This window comes from Hermetia illucens, chromosome 1, assembly GCF_905115235.1.
Source record: "Hermetia illucens chromosome 1, iHerIll2.2.curated.20191125, whole genome shotgun sequence".
Lineage (NCBI taxonomy): Eukaryota > Metazoa > Arthropoda > Insecta > Diptera > Stratiomyidae > Hermetia > Hermetia illucens.
This window is the reverse complement of record NC_051849.1, coordinates 178,215,004-178,232,782: the sequence shown is the minus strand read 5'-3', so window position 1 is coordinate 178,232,782 and position 17,779 is coordinate 178,215,004. Positions and strand designations below refer to the sequence as shown.

Here is a 17,779-nt window from a genome sequence, read left to right as displayed (position 1 = left end):
GCCTGACAATGAACCGATATTGGTACAGTTTGTGTAAAACAAAACACAAAACCTTCAAAACGGTGGTTGAGGGCAATGATCTCCTGTGTGAAAGGACCGCCCACTGAGCAGCTGAGCCGAGTATAGACTGCAAATGTGTTGTGTATTACATTGGCGGCATAACAGCTGGTTGTGCACAAAGGACTGTGACAAGGCACGGTGTTCTAAAGTACCCGTACTTCACTTGACCCAATCAGGGCTTCGCAAAATTTTGTTTGTGTTTTTTGTGTAATCGTTAAGTTAATACTCATTTTACAAACATAACCGCTGGAAAGCTTGCGCAAGACAAGTGGCAAGACTAAGACGAAGTGAAATAATAAAAACTTGTTGTTTCTTTTTCGTTGGTGTGAATATTTATTCTTGCAAATACAGATATTTCGGGAACCACTTGTTTCCTGCATCAGTGTTAGCACTTATGAAGGGAACAAGTGGTTCCCGAAATATCGGTGTTTGCAAGAATAAATATTCACACCAACGAAAAAGAAACAACAAGTTTTTATTATTTCAATTAATTAATCGTTGGAAACACCGCATAATTTCACTCAGATAAGACGAAGTGTTCAAAGGACACTCTCACTTTCCTGACTGGCAAAGAGACAAGCAAGGATATGTCGACTGAATCTTTCTGTGGAGGTTCAATATTTGTGGGCGGACCCGCCCGATTTTGACAAATGTTTAGGTTTTTGGGATAACTTTTCCCTCTTGGTCGACTCCGGCCACACAGGATTTTTATTTGGCCATAAGTTCCACATAAGTTCTTGCAAATTTGAAAAAAGAATGAACAATAAAGGAATCTCAGAACACCCGTGCAAACTCCTTTAATAATAACACTTCCCACAATGGGCTGAAATAAATGGAAGTCAATAGACTGGATCAGTTTTTGCCTGTTTTTAAAAATATAATAAGTTTGTGATCGTAATCGGCAAACCTGACTATTATGTGAGGAGTCCAAAGACACGAATCACTCAGAAATAGATAAATCGCAGAATTCATGCTATTCTTGCTACTTATGCTAAATTTCAACCTTCATCTTTTATAGGGGTTTCAACCATTCCTGACGGAATAAAACTATGACATTCCCTAATATTTCCTAGATTCAGTAATACAATATATGTATTGACGCTTTATCTCATCCCGCCCGGTTGCTTCGGGACACCGAGAAATTACCTAGTGGCCGCAATATTTCCGCTCGGCGTCGTTTGACCTTTATACATTAAGATAGAAGGAAATTTTGCTATAGATATGCTATGTCATTGAAAACTAGATAACCCAACCCGCGAAATCTATCTTCGAATTATCTGTTACATCTATAAACCCTATTCGGTTAAATTAGTTGAGAATATAGAAGTTGGAGAAGCTGATAATATCTTATATAAACACATAAGGACTATGTAACAAACTCTGATTTCCATATATATATGGCTGTTGGAAGTAGTTCAAAGTTTTATGAATATAAAGTGGTACCATATCTGTTATTTTGCTCACATTTTCAACTTTGCTCTGTTTTTTTCCAATTGCGAAAATAATTTATGGATATGGCGTAAAACTCCCCAGAGACCGAGTCCAGTCAAGTATCTTGGACGAGTCCAAGAACATTGACCCTTGTCCGAAAGTGAGAGTTTCACTGGGTTATGGAAATCGATCACTGGTTCATTTATCTTAATATACATTCTCAGGACACTATCTTTCATTGATAACAATTTATTAAATAACTCTTTATAACCTATTAACAATCATGTTCTCTAAAACTAGCGAATAATACTTCTCAATGCTTGTAACCAGCATCGGCGTGCGCCACTTGTGGCAACGGTGTTACATGTGCCACTTGGGAAATTTCATGTGGACCGGCCGCGTACTGTTGATGCTCTTCTTCTGGATGGGCAGCATTCCATTCCAAAGACCTTAAGATGTAATCTGGAATTGGTGGAGGAATTGGCAAATGAGCCCCTTCCGGATGGAATCCGTGCTCATCCGCGGTGTAAGAAAGTTGAATGGGATGACCTTCCGGGGAGGTGTAAGAAAATGCACCGGCGGCATGTTGCGAGCCAACACCTTGTTCCTGAGCAGCTATTCCATTAGTGGTATCATAAGCGAACTGATATGAGCCGTCCGGATGAATATCACTCACATAACTTTTGATTTCGGCAGTAGCTTCTGGAGTGGCATACTGCTCAGCCCCAGTCAAAGCGAGCGCAGCAACGGAAAGCACAACCTACAAAAAAGTGATTTGCATTGCAAATTTACTTGATTCGATTTCGAGTGATAGAAATAAGATTGAAAAGTTGACTTACAAATCTGAACATGATGGTATCTAACTCTGTGATGTGATGGGTGAATTGACTTTGAGGAATTGACGATGTTGGTGGCGGAGGTTCCGACTTTTATATGAAAGGCTCGGATACTTGGATCCAGCGAAATCTAACATTATTTCGAAATAGGCATTTCTCATCACCGCTTGTGAAAGGAATTGTATATCCGCCACAGACACTTTTATTGACATTTAGGAGGATTAGGTAAACTGGTACAAACGATCGAATCAGTTGTAAATAAACTTACCTCATTTTACGGAAATCAGCGCTGAGCTTGATATGAAAATAATTTCCAATGTTTAATTCCGTCAATGTATTAACCTTTCTTCATTAATGTCTTTCCATCATCTAAAGGCTCGTTAAGAATAGCTTAGAACCTAGTATAGCGTCGTTCAGATAGCAGGCAATCGCGGCATAATCAAAAAAGTAAAAAGTAAAAATTTCCATATTGGCAGAAGAACAAACTTTCTACCATCAAATTTCTTGTAAATTAAGATACTCACATTCAACTTTAGTTAGGCTACTGAAAGAAAAGGGTCACCGGATAGCATAATTATAACGTAAAGGATCGCTACTGAAGTACGGGCTACAAGCTAGAGGAGAATTATGACATATGCAGTAACATTGAAACTATATGCAGGAAGCTTCAAGATATTGAGCGATATAAGAGAGGTTCTTGATAAAAAGCCGATTCTGACTGAAAAATCGGAAGCATCCTATTTAGCATAGGAGTGAGGTTTTGGAAGGCATAGCATAGCACTCAGACGGTAGTGCACTATTAGAAATATAGAAATGTCCCAGATGTATCGCCGGATTTCGGTTATTGAATGTAATTCTACCCTATGTACTGTAACAGGCTCAGGCGTTCATAGGCGCCTTCAGCGCAACTTCACCATCGCTACAGACCGCAACGCGCCTATCCTGCAATCGCTCGTCAAACAGCCAGACTACTGCTATAAGAACCTTCAACTTAATAATGGTTGCAGATTGTCCCAAAAAAGGCCCGCTAGTCACTTTCAATCAAAAGGTTGGCCACTATTCTCTTATATTTTTGACATGAGAGCCGTTTTATGACAAACTTATAACTGCGAGATTTCGATTCAGATTAAGGAGATTAAAGAGCATCACAATTGTACGCACCAACGCAGATTTCCGATATAATGGAGAAGGATGCTTTCTATGAGCAATTAAACGCAGTTCAGGGGAGGTGATATTTTTTTTTTTTTGTTTAGAAGTAGGGTAGGTGAATGCGTTTGCGCACAGTGTATTGGACTCCCGCAATAGTACGCTGTCGGAGTACCGACTAAAAACCTCCCTGTCATCAGTGAACTAGTCTGCAATCGTTTGACACACTTCGGGCTAGCCCCCCCTCCCCCCCCCCCCCCCGCTCTCCTGGCTTTGGGAGTCTTCAAGTCAGGGAATTCCTTTCACCAACGGGAGGGAAGGGGAGGAAGGGAGTTGTTTGTTCAGGGAACCCCTTACCATCCAATTCCTTCGCCGGTCGAATTCAATCTTCTTTGCAGTAAGAAGACTTCAACGCACTCCACAGACGTGCCATGATCCCTGCATAGAACACAATCTGACTTTCATTGCAGGTCTTCGCTTGATGACCCACTTTGCCGCATCTCCGGCATGCTGTCCTCCTGTGCGGTCCCTTGCAAGCTGCTGACGTCCATAGTCCAGACACCTGTACCATATGGTGGGAACTATCCGCATTCGCACCCTGTATACTACCCATCCAATTTTTATTCTCCCGTTACTAAGGAGTTTCCTCGCACATTGCTCGGGGACTTCCACCACAGCGGGCTTTTGGCCTCGAGCATTTACAAAGGTGATACCTATCTGGGCATCGGTTACCTCGGGAGATTCACGTTTTATCGAATCCTCCACTTCGACCTTTTCTGTGAGGTACTCAAGATCCAGGATTTCTAGACAGCACATGGGCTCTAGACTGAAAACAAGAGCCTTCTCCCCCAATAACCCCTTGTCCGCTTCGCAGAACGTACTCTTGCTAGTCGTCTTTGAGCCCAGTTCAACGAGAACTCCGTCAATCCTCGTTGGAGTTATCCTCGGGTTTCAGCCTCCTCGTTGCTCCGTTATCTTCGGGTTTCATCCTGTGGCGGATTTCACAAAGGCCTTCCGCAAATGTCTTGCCTTCCGTCGGTTTAATGATCAGAGCCGTCAGTCTAGTCGTTCTTCGTTTCCTCGTCTTTTCTGCTCCTGACTTTTGATTAGCAGCCTCCTTGTCTTTAGACAGACGTGTCTCTGGCGGCGTAGTCAGTTGTTTCCTTTTTTCCTCCTTCACCTTCTTTTTTTTGGGCTCTGCAAACTACTTCGATAAAGTCTTCTCGTCATCCTCTTTCCATTTTTTTCCCAGTTCGCTTGCAGTGGGCTATTTGCGGGGCGTTTGACACAAGCAACGTTTTCAGCGGGGAGTGCGGCTGTTTCCGCTCTCCAATCGTTTTCCGTTGCTCTCCACTTTCACCTATAGAAGCCCGTTTTTGACGCCTTTGCTGACGTTCCTCTGGAGGAACGTTGCCGACCGCATACGCTTCACCACGCATTTTTGTGATGCGCCCAAATGCACTCAGGTCCTCCTCCTTCCCTGTTGTTTCGTCGGTTTTTTTCATTAATTTGTGTATATTCTCCATGGGAAACTTACCAGCGGTGATCCCGGAATTCACGGACGAATCAACGCTCGCTCAGGGCAACGCGGTCTACTAACACCGGTTCAATGCACACTACCCGACCGGTCATGTAACAACAACCACCTCATCAACAGAGAGTTGTCGACGACTCCGGGGACTTCCAGTGTGTCCCGGCGTGTACCGGTTATTCGCGGTTCGCTCTTCACCAAGAAGCTTTCTCGAGGTCTTTACCTAGGACGCAGGTATACTGACATCAAGGAGGTCGAACTACTTACTCAGGCACCTCGGAGGCATCACACCCCGTATTGTAAGCAACCCGTTAAAGGTGACTGACGACCCCTAAAGAGTCTAAAGATGACATTGTGATCGTGATTGGGGATCTGAATGCGGACATAGGATCTGACAACACCTTGTTCGGACATGTGATGGGTGTGCACGGTAATGGCGCCTGCAACGATAGTAGTGGAAGGTTCGTGGATTTTTGCAATTTTCATCACCCCGTCATTGGTGGCACATTATTCGAACACAGAGCTTGCCATAACGCCAGTTGAATTTCAGCTGACCGACACCGTACAAGCAATCAAATCAACCAATTCCCGATCAATAGTAGATTTAAAAGTTGTCATCTGGATGTGCGTAACAAGAGAGACGCTGACGTCGGCTTTGTAAGAAATCACCATCAGATGATGGTCGCATACGCTTGCGTGTGCCACTTGTCGCAGGGTTGGAGAGCCGCGACCCCCAAGTTCAACATCGACCGCTACTACGAAACAGGTGTCGTTCAGTGGAAGTACCATCTTGATGATCGAACGGCAGATATACTGGGTAACCTGCCTAAGAATATCGATGAGCATTGAGCCGCCATAAAAAATGCTCCTCTCTCGGGTTCCAGACAGGTCGTCGGCCACATCCCGAAGGGATCTGGAAGCATATCGATGAAAGAAGGGGTTGAAGGCTCTACTGACCGCTGCGAGTAATGAGTGTCATGGCGCACTCGGAATCCGATACCGTGCGATATACCGAGAAGTTCAGCGCAGTGTACGCCCTGACCCTGCTGTTGCGCAAGTCAGGAAAGCAGAAGTTGCCGCAGATCGCAATGATTTCAGAACTATATACCGCATCGCAAAAGAGCTTGCATGCGGTCGCAAATTTTTCGATAGTCCTGTGAAGGACGTCAAAAGTCGATTTCTCATCAACAATGATGAAGAACTGAATAGGTGAAAAGAACACCTGACCACGGTTCTTAACTGTATCACATCCGGTCAGGTTCCCCCTCTGGTGGATGAAATGGCTAATCACTGTAACATGCGGAAATCATTTCGACCGTCAATGCACTCAAACGCGGTCTCGCCGCAGAGTTATTTACCCTGCACCTACAGTTAAACTGATCTGCTCATGGAGAAATCTTGGGAAACCGAAATTTTGCTAGGGAGTGGAACAAGGGGATGCTTGTCGAGATACCAAAAAAGGGCACCCGCTTTGAGAGTGGCAATTGAAGGGGTATCTGCGTGCTGTTGCCATTCTAAAGATAGTAACTAAAATAATCCTGAAACGCATGAAACAATATCAATATCTGCATCGACCACATCAACAATCTACGGGTCGTTTTGGAACAGTGCGTGGAATTTAGATACTTGCTTCATCTGCTCTTTATCGATTTCGAGAATGCTGCAATAGCATAAACAGAGATGGTATCTGGGGTTTTCTACGCAGTAGAGGCATTCCCGAGAAACTAGTAAGTATTGTTAGAGCGATATGATGATGGCGGAAAATATTACGTGCTGCACTGAGGTAAAATCTTGGAGGATTTTAAGGTCCAAAGCAGAGTTCACCAGGAATGCATCCTCTCACCGATATTATTTCTTCCTGTTATCGGTGACGTTCCTCATCCTGCCTTACCCGGAATTCAATGGATAACGATATCTTTTCCCAAAAACCTTGACTATGTTGATGAGATCTGTTTGCTCTCTCACCGGGTCATGGACCTTGGACAAATGAGTGTTGATTTAGAAAGAGAGGTAAGTAGAGTTGGCCTGAAAATAAACAGCAATAGAAACAGGGCTCTCAATCTGACGAGTCATCGCATTTTCCCTATCTGCATCAATGGACAGGGCATCGGAGGCGTCGATCAGTTTGTATATCTAGAAAGCGTGGTTTCTGCGAATGATGGCACCGATGTCGACGCATTAACACCACTAGATCTGTTTTCGGTGCCTTGTCTAAAATCTGCAAATGCAGTTATATCACAAAGATTAAGTTGAGGCTGTTCTATCTAGTGTTCAGTCTGTGTTACTATATAGGAGTAGCACACAGAAAATCAACATCACTGTTACCCAAAAGCTTCAAGCTTTCGTCAATGTCTGTCTGCGTCATATTATCGGAGTACGCTGGCCTGACTCTATCTCAAACGACCAGCTTAGTCGGCGCACAGATCTACAACTCGTACGCACTGTGAGTGAATATATTGCATATTTAGGAGGAGCGACAATTGCATTGTTGGGTGCGATATGCAGTGAAATCAATTCTCCCACCATGGCTGTCGAGTGGGTCGCCGATTTTAGGTAATTTTAAAGCATTGGACCGGGCACTATAAACATGATTGATAAGCCCTGCGCAAAACATCAACCCTTACCATTTCTTATATTTGAGTCAGTTTTGCAATGCAATACAGATCAGCCATCAGAATTGCGAATACTGAAATCTATGATGGAAAATTCTACGTTACTATGGTGAGTTATCTTTTTAGGAATTTGGTTACCTTCGGGCTGATATCGGTCTACGGTGGATTAAATTAAGCTGAATTGTTGGCATCAAACTGCCAAGATGAACACGAAAAAGATAACGAAAGGGAATGCCTCCCAACTTTAGTCACTTTGAACGAAGCAAGACCGTCTGTTTATACCTTGGGCTAGTGAGAAAATAAATGGCTTTTCAAAAAATTGTTGACCATTTCGTCATCAGTGCAACGCAACTTTTCACGCGCTGCCTCACCTCTGGCTTGTGATAGAAAATGGTTAGAAGTAAAGTTGGTTTCGAATATATTAATTCAATAACCTGATCTGGGTATGAATTACATCAACCCAACACAATCGATTGGTTGGTTTGAACTTAGACAACAACTTTTTAGCATTGGTTGCAAAGGGAGGAGTGCAGGGCTTCCTATGAGGTCATTTACTTCAAGGGCTCATTCTCAAAAACTATCTAACAGAAAAATCCTAAACAAGTATAGTGGTCCAGGACTGTCTACGATAGCTCCTCAAATGAAGTTAATAATAGCTTATTATTATATTTTAAAAATTCACTGCAAACCCCCCTTAAATTCCTCCTCGATCCATAACATTTTGCGTAATTATAGGTTTTAATATGAATCAGTATACTGAAAAAGTGGAAATCCTACTACTTTTAAGAAAGTTGTAAGAAGTCAAAGTTACATTTGGCGCAGCAAATTACTACTCCTACTACTCCTCCATCATATCTGAAATACCGAGCTTCCGGTTTCCGGATTTTTACACTATGCTGCCCGTTCAACAACAATAACAAACAATGGTTTAGTTTGGCCGCAATGAAATATAGTAAGGAAGCATTTTGAACCTTTCACTGCATTTAAGGCATTTCAGGCCCAATGAAATTTTTAAAATATCAAGAAACTTAACTCAAGAAAATTACAGAAAAAGACTTACCTACCATAATACATGCAGTCTATGTACTGCTACTTTTTCAGTCGGAAGCAAATTCCACAAGTTATTGAAGATGTTGCTTAAAGTCTAAGATATTAGTTTCGAAGATTATATTGTACCTAACAGACTTTCTTAGAAGTGTATTTCACCTTTATTATCGTATTTACCGATTACTGTTGACACCCTTGGAATCCTCCATCAGTGCAACCACACAAAGCATCTCAATGCCAATTGAACTATCTTAGGGAGTATCCGAGAAACTATTGGAGCGCAAACAACACCAATTATGTGGTTGCTTGATGTCTACATGCTATCAATCATCAATGTTTAATGTTCAGCCAAAGATAATCATTCAATATGCATCTACCACATTAGAAGCTTTTTGTTAGTGTACAGTTTGACATGGTATCCCCCTTGTGCCAATTGTTTTCACACCTTAATATAGTATATGTATATTCTTAAACTGTCTAAAAAGCCAAAAAGGACCTCACAAGTTCAATGACCACCCCTTTTGTACGAGCTGCAGCAACAACAAAAATTAATTGGAAAATATTTGTATCTATTCCATACTTAGATGTCCATTGTTCCCTGCCCCTTCGAGGCAGCTTAGCTTCACTTCCTCCTTCCTTCCATGACTTTGCTCGCTTAAGGCTGACACCGAAGTTTGTAAAAAATATAGACGACTTGCAGTGTCATCCAGAGCAGAGACAACTCACCAGATGCTGCGTCACCTATTCATAACACGACATAAGTATGAATTATATCCATTGCAGGAACCATCTAGTTAATTCAGACTTTAGCCACCCAGGGCTCTCACTTAATACGTGACCTGTCCACAGCCACATTCGCCATCTCATCAAAATATCTTCGGATGTTCATCCTCTCGCCAATGGAGCTCTTCATTTGTTTTCTCAGTCAAAATGAAGATCAAAATGAAGATTTTGAATAACTATTGTAGCAGCACAAAGCGAAAATTGGTGCGAAACAGCTTCATCATTATATTATTGGAGAGATATGTAGTTGAATTTCCAAAATTTGAACAAAACGGCGAAAGTGGATTGAGTACTGCCAATACATCGAGGTATATCAGGTAGGTCAGCGAAATCAGCACTTCCTTAATATCCAGACTGTTCAATTATTCTAATGTGCAATCCATAAGTACAAATAGGAAGAGTCGATGACTGAGTAGAGTGAGAACTCTGCTTACTTCCTTCTCCAAATCCATAGTCATTTGTCCATCACTCGGTGAAAAAGCTATCAGATAGTATCAGCGTAGTGAAAGTATTTTAGGAATGAATGTAGCACTGGCAGACTCCATTTTCGACTGCAAAATTTCTCCAAGATTCCACCACAATGGCTAAGGGACAATGTTGGCAGACTGTAATCTGTAAAGATTGAAGAGTCACTCCCGGTTCTACTTAGTGATTGATCAGGTTAGTTGGAAAGAAAGTCTCCCCCACTTTTTCATCTAATGAACTACCGTATTAAGAACCCAACACTTAAACAAGTCTGAAACAGGAAGCTCGGTGATTCAGGTATGAAATGTTCTGTTGAGTTTTATGTAATAATATTTGGGTACTCGACTGATCTATTAAAAACTCATAGTATATATACGTTACATATGTACCCGTTATTTAATGTGGGATGGCGTTTTATCCCTTAGGGAGTAGTAATTTGATGCAAAAGAGGCAACTTCAACCAACAGTAACTTTGTTAATAATAGTAGGATTCCTACCAACCTTTCGATTATGCTATTCATTATTTTTTTCAGATTTTTTGGTTAGATGAAATCATGATAGTGGATCGTTAACGTAATTGACTCCATTTGGACCACGCCCCTCCTCCCATTTGCAGCTAATGGCAAAATTAATACCGGAAAGTAATAAATGGATACCTTTCATTTAATACCCCTCATGGCTATATTCGATGAAACAAATCTTGCACCCTTCTTTGAGGTGCATGAGGATTTTGACCAAATTTGGTAGCATCATGCTCTATGATGTAGCCTACATTTCGTGATTCCAAGATGAACCTAAGGGGGGTTTTCCTGCCAAATACTAAAAATTATAGTAATGTACTATTATTATCTTTATTTGAACAGGTATCGCTATGGATGGTATTTTGGAGCCTAGGTACCATGTAGGGGCAGCCTCTTGATTTTTTTCAGATTTTTTCGGCTGAATAGTTCTGAGAATGGGTCCGTTAAAGAAATGATCACTTTCAATCCCCTCGCACTCCCCATCTTTCCAACAAATATCAAAACTAAAACCGGCTTCGAAAAGTACTACCTTTAATTTTATACCAAACATGATTATATTTGATGAAAAAAATTTACACCCTCCCTTTTGAATGTACCCCCCCCCCTTAAATTCGGCGTGAAAAGATGTAACTCACTATATGCGTGAGCTTTCACAGTTCCCACCTTTCTACCAAATTTGGTGTCAATCGCTTTAACCGTCTTCGAGAAAAATGCGTGTGACGGACAGACAGACAGTTCCGATTTTAATAAGGTTTTTGTGTTTACACAAAAAAGGAGATATGACATTGAGGCATTGTAAGTGTAGGCATTGATGAAGTTACTACCAAGAAGGACCTTGAAAAACAGTTCGGACCACTCGCCTCGTACAAGTCCGTAATCGGACTTAGGGAAGCATATGGAGGTCCATGGCAACTATAAGTAGAAGAAACGTTAAAATTGCAGACGGCTGGAATCGTAAAAATAGGCTGGGTCGTTTGCCGATTCAGAGAGTATATGCCTTGCATTTGGCCACATAACGACGAATTGTACCAGCTATTTTGATAGGTCTAAAACGTGTAGGAGGCATATATTCAAGCAGGACAAAGGTGACCCTACTTTGCTAGGAGAAAAAGGACGTCGACAGCCTGCAGCAGATGCCCAGTATTTTTGAAATGAAGTTAACACAAGTCAAGTTCAACCATTGTGAGACAGTGCAAGACCTATTCTCACAGATCATCTATGCAAATCGAAGGAGTCGAAGTGGCCATAATCAAGTTGGCTACCGCCGATCATAAGAGTGATATCTGGGCTACAGATGTAACCGGCATGGCGCAATATGGGCGTATGGAAATCAAGCCATTCAAGAAGTGGGGTTTTAGAAAGTTGGATTCGTCAGTTCAAAAATAGCTGGTATTTACAATATACAGCTGCTATGCTCCACCAAGCGCGATGATTACTTAATATGAGGAAATACTAGGTGTGCTAGTTTCGGATGCAAGAAATCGAAACCCCAAAAATATAGCGGGTGATTTCATTGGGGCATTGGGGCAATAGTCAAGCTACGTTGAGGGTGTTGGGCAGTCCTTTGATCACATAAAAATCTTTCAGGAATGTAGAAATCGATTAAACTCTCTTTCTAGGTTCATTACGGTTGAACTACTCTGGCTACCTGGTCCTAGTGGTGTAGAGGGGAGGATTGCTTCCAAGAAAATGAAATCTCGGATGCAGCAAAAGATCCCCTATGCCCGGACCGGAACCACCAATTTCGGTGTCAGTAGAACTGGCTCATGTTGCTATCAGAAACTGGGAACAAGCTTCCCAAAATGACAGCTGGCTGAGCCTTAATGCTTCTCAATACACCAAACTTTTCCTGTCAGAACCAAACAAACATACTGCAAAGTTTATCTTTCTGAAAACCAAGAAGACTTGCAGAAGTATTGTGGGCATTCTGATTGACCATAATTCACTAGCTGGGCATATCAGAATCGAGTACAATGGACAACAAAGGTGTGAGTGCTCGGAGGCTTGGACTCTCCCCTACCTCAAACACACACAAACCACATTGACGAGAAGAATGGTCTAGTTTGTTAGTGAGCACTATTGTCATAGTGACCACAAAGCAATTTTCCTCCAGATCAAAAGTGGGCTTCACGCCGGGGTGCATTCCCATATTTAAAGGAGGGACGCTATAGGGAAGCCATGATTCCGATGAATCAGCTTCGGAAGCACAAATGATGAGACGTATAATGAAAGTATGCGATGCTACCAAGCCGAGGCGGCGAACCTTCGCTAATAGTTGCTCGAACCTTTGAGAGCCTACAGGCTATATGCAACAGTAGGCGAAAATGGTTCTTGGAACTATGTGTGGGAGCAGACCAGAACCCCCCGGGGCGAACACCACACTTGACCTGCTCACACCTTCTTCTCTTTATAGTCACGGCACTCTCCCATCGGATAAAGGTGAGTGCAAATAATATAAACAAGCGTTGAAAGTCTACTCCATACCTGCGGTAACTGAGGAGGAATTTGCCGAGATTTGCCGGAGAATCGATGATAATAACGCTGGATGCTGTTCCCAATGGAGTCCTTTAACTCACTGTTATGACCAGACCTGACTGGTTTATCAGCATATTTGAGACTTGCGTGGCAGAAGGAGTTTTCCCGCTAGGGCAAAACTAATTTGGGGAGTGGATGAAAAAGCTCATTGGCTAAAACGGGTGTTCCTACTTATTTAACTTAACTCCTCGAAAGTTATGTTTCGGTACAATACGGATGAGGGACCCATGCAGTACGTCGTCCAAACAGGAGTAAAACAGGGCTCAGCGTTGAGTGGTACGTGATGGACAATTGAGTTCCAAAGTAGCAACAACGGTAAGATGACTCGCAGAAGGGTTGCTGGACACTCACTATGACTCCCCGTATTGAGGAGTGGATTGAGCAATGACATGGCGAGATTAACCATCACTTGACTTAATCCCTGTTAGGGCATGGTGAAAATGCGCCGCTCGTCCCAGCGCCCAGCGAAAGACGCAGTAAAGGCTAAAATACTCATCGAGACATCAGGATGCGCAAATAGAGAAGATGACTCGCAAAGTGATGCGGCATCAATGACGGAGACCGCAACCCAGTCAGTACCACGCAGCGCTCTACTTGCGGAAAAAGGCACAGTGGAAACTGCTGAAACTGACCAGATAGTTCCGAATATAAGCCGAGTGGGTGGCTTCCGACTACTTTGGCGAAAACGACAAGAGAGACAAGAGGCAAAAATAAGCCGAATGATTAGAAAAACTTCTGTTTAAGATTAAAGCGGACACGAAGCATGAAGCACCAAAAGAAAAACTGGGCACAAGATGGAGGAGTACACCGCCAGCGCTGCTGCCTTCCGTCGACATAGGAAGACAAGACCTTTGCGGAAAGCCTCAGCGAATACCGTTAAAAGATCAAGCCAGAAGATAGCGGAGGAGAAATGTTTTCCATTCAAAAAACGAAAGGCCACAGAATCCTAGCCGAATTAGGTCCCAGGATCACAAATACAAGTACGTTTTGTCGAGGGGCTTTTGGGAGAGAAAGCTTTGGTTTCTAACCTGGAACCCACGTGCTTTTCGGAAATCCTAGACTTTGACTGTCTCACAGGAAAGAACGAGGTAGACGAGGCATCAAACGCGAATGTCGGGAGGTAATCAATGTCCAGACTGGTATCACCTCTACGAACTACCGAGACCCACGTCTGATCCCGTTGCGGACACTACGGGCTCGGGGCGGTGTAAAGTCTTAAGAGCATAACTCGAAAGAGCTAGGACGCAGTCAACATGACTTGCATCAATCAATATGCACAGACCTCGACGGGAGGAAGAGCCGGATGGCAGGGGTTCCTTGAACTGGCGGTTCATTTCCCTTCTCCCTTTCCGTTGGTGAAAGGAATTGCCTGATTTGCAGGCTCCGCAAGCGGAAGATTTCCGGAGTTAGCCCGAAGTAATGTGACAAATGTTTCCAGACGAGCTCTCTGATGATGGAGAGGTGTTTAGTCGGTAATCCGACGTCGGACCGTTGCGGGAGTCCAACACTCTGTGCGAAAATGTATTCATCTAACCTATCCAGAATAGAAAACGGGCATGGTAATGGTTTTGCTCTGAATGTGGGTGCACACCTAAGGACCCAAAGCATGTCATGTTCTACAGTCCATGACTTTGCTCAGAGAGCCTAGAAGATTCTTTTAAAATCAGGCGGTTTTCGTCTTCACTGTGATTTCCTTTAAATTTTTTGTTATATAACGGATCTAACAACACATGGCTGCCGCTTTCGGGTACGCTGGTCCCATGACAGTGGTAACGCAACCTCCAATAACAAGCCTCTTTTCCCTAGGACTCTTATTGTGAAAAGCATCGACATATACGTTATTTTCTACGATGGGATTCATTTTGATTATACATATACTTGGAGGTTTGCCCCTACGGAATGAAGAATGAGGTTAAATAAGATTGTACCCTCCAATTACCAATGTACAATTGCAAGGGTAATTCGGTTGGAAAGATTCATTTATAAAGGATGGAAGGTGGGTTAAGGCAGACTCTATGAAAAATTGAGAACCATTTAGAGACTAGTACTACCACAATAAAATATAAATCCTCTTCAATAGATACATTCATAAAATTGTAAGGATTGGTGACAACACTTGCTAACCAGTGCTCGCTTTCAAATTTCGATCAAATAATGTAGTGAATAAACATAAATTCAATGGATTGTACTTTCATTTCCTCCTCGTTAGCCTACAAATATGTATAGTCCACTATAGGATGTACATATAATACAAGGGGTGATAATATTTTGGATCTTGAACACGGAAAAGTTATGTCGACACTCGAGTATAAAATTGATGATATTTTTAGTGTGTGGTTTGCCGGATAATTTGTTCTTCACACCATATTTTCGGTCTGAATTCTATATTTCATGAGGAGGGACGTGCAGCTCACAGTGCATGTATCAGTATATACCTTTATTATGGTAACAACTCCAGTATTTCATCCGTAAATATTTGTACGTGCTAGTTTGCTTTGAAATAAGTATTTCAACTCACAAATTTCCAACAATTTATATGTTGAAAACTTGATAGAAATTGAATCGGGTCAAATTTGGAGTGAGTTAGTTTGCATGTCTTTATCTTACTCAAATGTCAGAATTCAGACTTAAATTCATTGATCATTATTATATAGATGAATGAAAGGTTTAAAAAGCGGCAATCTTTGCACTGATTTGTGAGTCAGGAATGATGATTTCCTGACCCGTGACCAATTTATCGTATTGACAACATTAGAGCGTTTCGGAGTTTAGGTGTTTTGTCAACAGCATAGAGTCGAGAAGTGACAGTTCATTCCATTAGCACTTTAAGGCAGCTCAGCAGTGCATACAGTTTCCATTTTAAAAAAGCAGGATTGCTTCCAAGATTTCACCGAATTTATTACCTGTGAAAATTGGAATTGGAATTGGAATATTGATTCGCAAAACCAGAGAATCCATCGAATGATAAAGTTTATATGAAGAAAAGCGCAACTCAAGAAAAGACCTAGTGTTACCCTATCTATCTAGCTCTACCATTTTTTGTCCGAAATCCCTGATGAAAACTTTGAAAGGAGAAGCCCAACAATTAAAATTAAATAATTATCTTTTTATTTTTTGTTGTGATAAACCAAGGCAATATTTCCTTTCCCTGGTAAATGCAGGCATTTTGCGGCTCTCTCATAAATAATCAAATATACTGTCAGAGCAATGTCAGCTCGTTCGTAAGTGGAACGTACTATCTAGCTCCATTATGTTTTAGAGTTCAATTCGAGCTGCGCTTGCAATTTGTTTCAATCGAGGAAAGCAGAGGTACGAAACTAATGCTTCAAAAACTAACATGGCTATAAAGGTGGCCTACAGTGCGATCTCTGCAGTCAAGAGTTTTTTAATTCGTTCCCTCTATTATTCAAACATTATCTAATAAAGAAAGTGAAAACCAACTATCTTCACTTCGGTTTCTCCACGCGTCAGGACGTGCTCTGTATTTTCGTCATCACCTGGAATACCGGCACTCACTGTAAGGACAGCCCACAAACCACTAATAAATCTTTTCAATAAAACCCTTGAAAATGCCTCCGACACCAAGTCGACTTCATTTTGCAATTTACAACTGATATAGTCTACGCAAAGAAAGATAAGAATGTCGCCGATGACACACTTTCACGAGTCAACACGTTCGCAATGCCGGCAGTTCTGGATCCTGAAACCATATTTTAAGCTGAGAAAAACGATGAGGAATTGACGGACCTTGTTCAAGGGGATTCTTCGTTGATACTGCAAGAAGTTAAAATCGACCCTGGCGCACAGCTTTTTGGCCACGTTTCTCATGAAATAATCCTTCCGTATTTACCCTAAGTTATTTGTAAAATTGTATTCGACCTAGTCTACAACCTTTCACATTCTGGTCTGACAGTCACATCCCGACAATTAAGGGAAAACTGCATCTGGCCCGACATCCAGAAGAATGCGGGAATCTGGGTCAACGAATACTTTTCATATCAGAAATCCAAAGTTCATTTACACTCGATATTAGCGCCGGACCACAACCAGATATGGTCATATTGATCTAACCGTGTTGATAAAAGTTAACGATTTTCAAGATTGCCTCAGTAGTAGTAGTCCAGTAGGTGGACGGTAACCATACCTCTCAGGACATGTCTACAGAAACAGAAGTTACCGCTCTCTTTGACCATTGGGTTGGCCATTACGGTACTGTAACGAAACTAACAACTTGAAAAGGTTCCCAGTTTGAATCACAACTATTCAAAACTCTTGCCAGTTTTTTTGTTGCCCACAAAATCAGGACGAATGCTTATGATTTGCAATTAAACGGTTTGGTGGAATGTTTTCATCGCACACTTAAGGCTGCACTCATGTCCTTTAGCTTTCTACTGTTGGGTACTTATTCTTAATAACTCATAACTCATGTCCTTTGGGTTTCGGCCCGCAGATGTTAAGTTGCTTCCCATTTGGTCCGGTCCGGCATCAAGTTGATGCGGACTTGGGCCCCGCAATTCTCAAAAAAAATATTTTCAGCTCTGGTCAGCGAAAAACCATTCGTTTAACAAAATAGTCTGCCTTCTGTCTGTCTGTTTTTCTTCTTTTGTGTGAAACAAAACCTTATTAAAATCGGTTTACTGTCTGTCCGTCTGTCTGTCTGTCCGTCACACGCATTTTTCTAGGAGACTGTAGCAGCGATTGACATTAAATTTGGTGGAAAGATGGGAACTGCGAACGCCCACACATACAGTGAATTTCACCCGTTTACATCGAATTTAAGGGGAGATCCCTATGCATGCCAAAGGGGGGTGT

The 17,779-nt window shown here is 42.1% G+C and overlaps 1 protein-coding gene across 1 annotated transcript; it reads right to left on the bottom strand.

Moving 5' to 3' along the window:
• Nucleotides 1-1,724: 1,724 nt before the first annotated feature.
• On the bottom strand, nucleotides 1,725-2,490 carry LOC119660868 (pupal cuticle protein Edg-78E-like). The gene is made up of 2 exons (XM_038069781.1): nucleotides 2,331-2,490; nucleotides 1,725-2,251 (listed from the first exon to the last, which is right to left on the bottom strand). The coding sequence occupies exons 1-2, from the start codon at nucleotides 2,340-2,342 to the stop codon at nucleotides 1,805-1,807; spliced, it is 459 nt and encodes a 152-aa protein (XP_037925709.1). The 5' UTR covers nucleotides 2,343-2,490; the 3' UTR covers nucleotides 1,725-1,804.
• Between the last annotated feature and the right edge of the window lie 15,289 nt (nucleotides 2,491-17,779).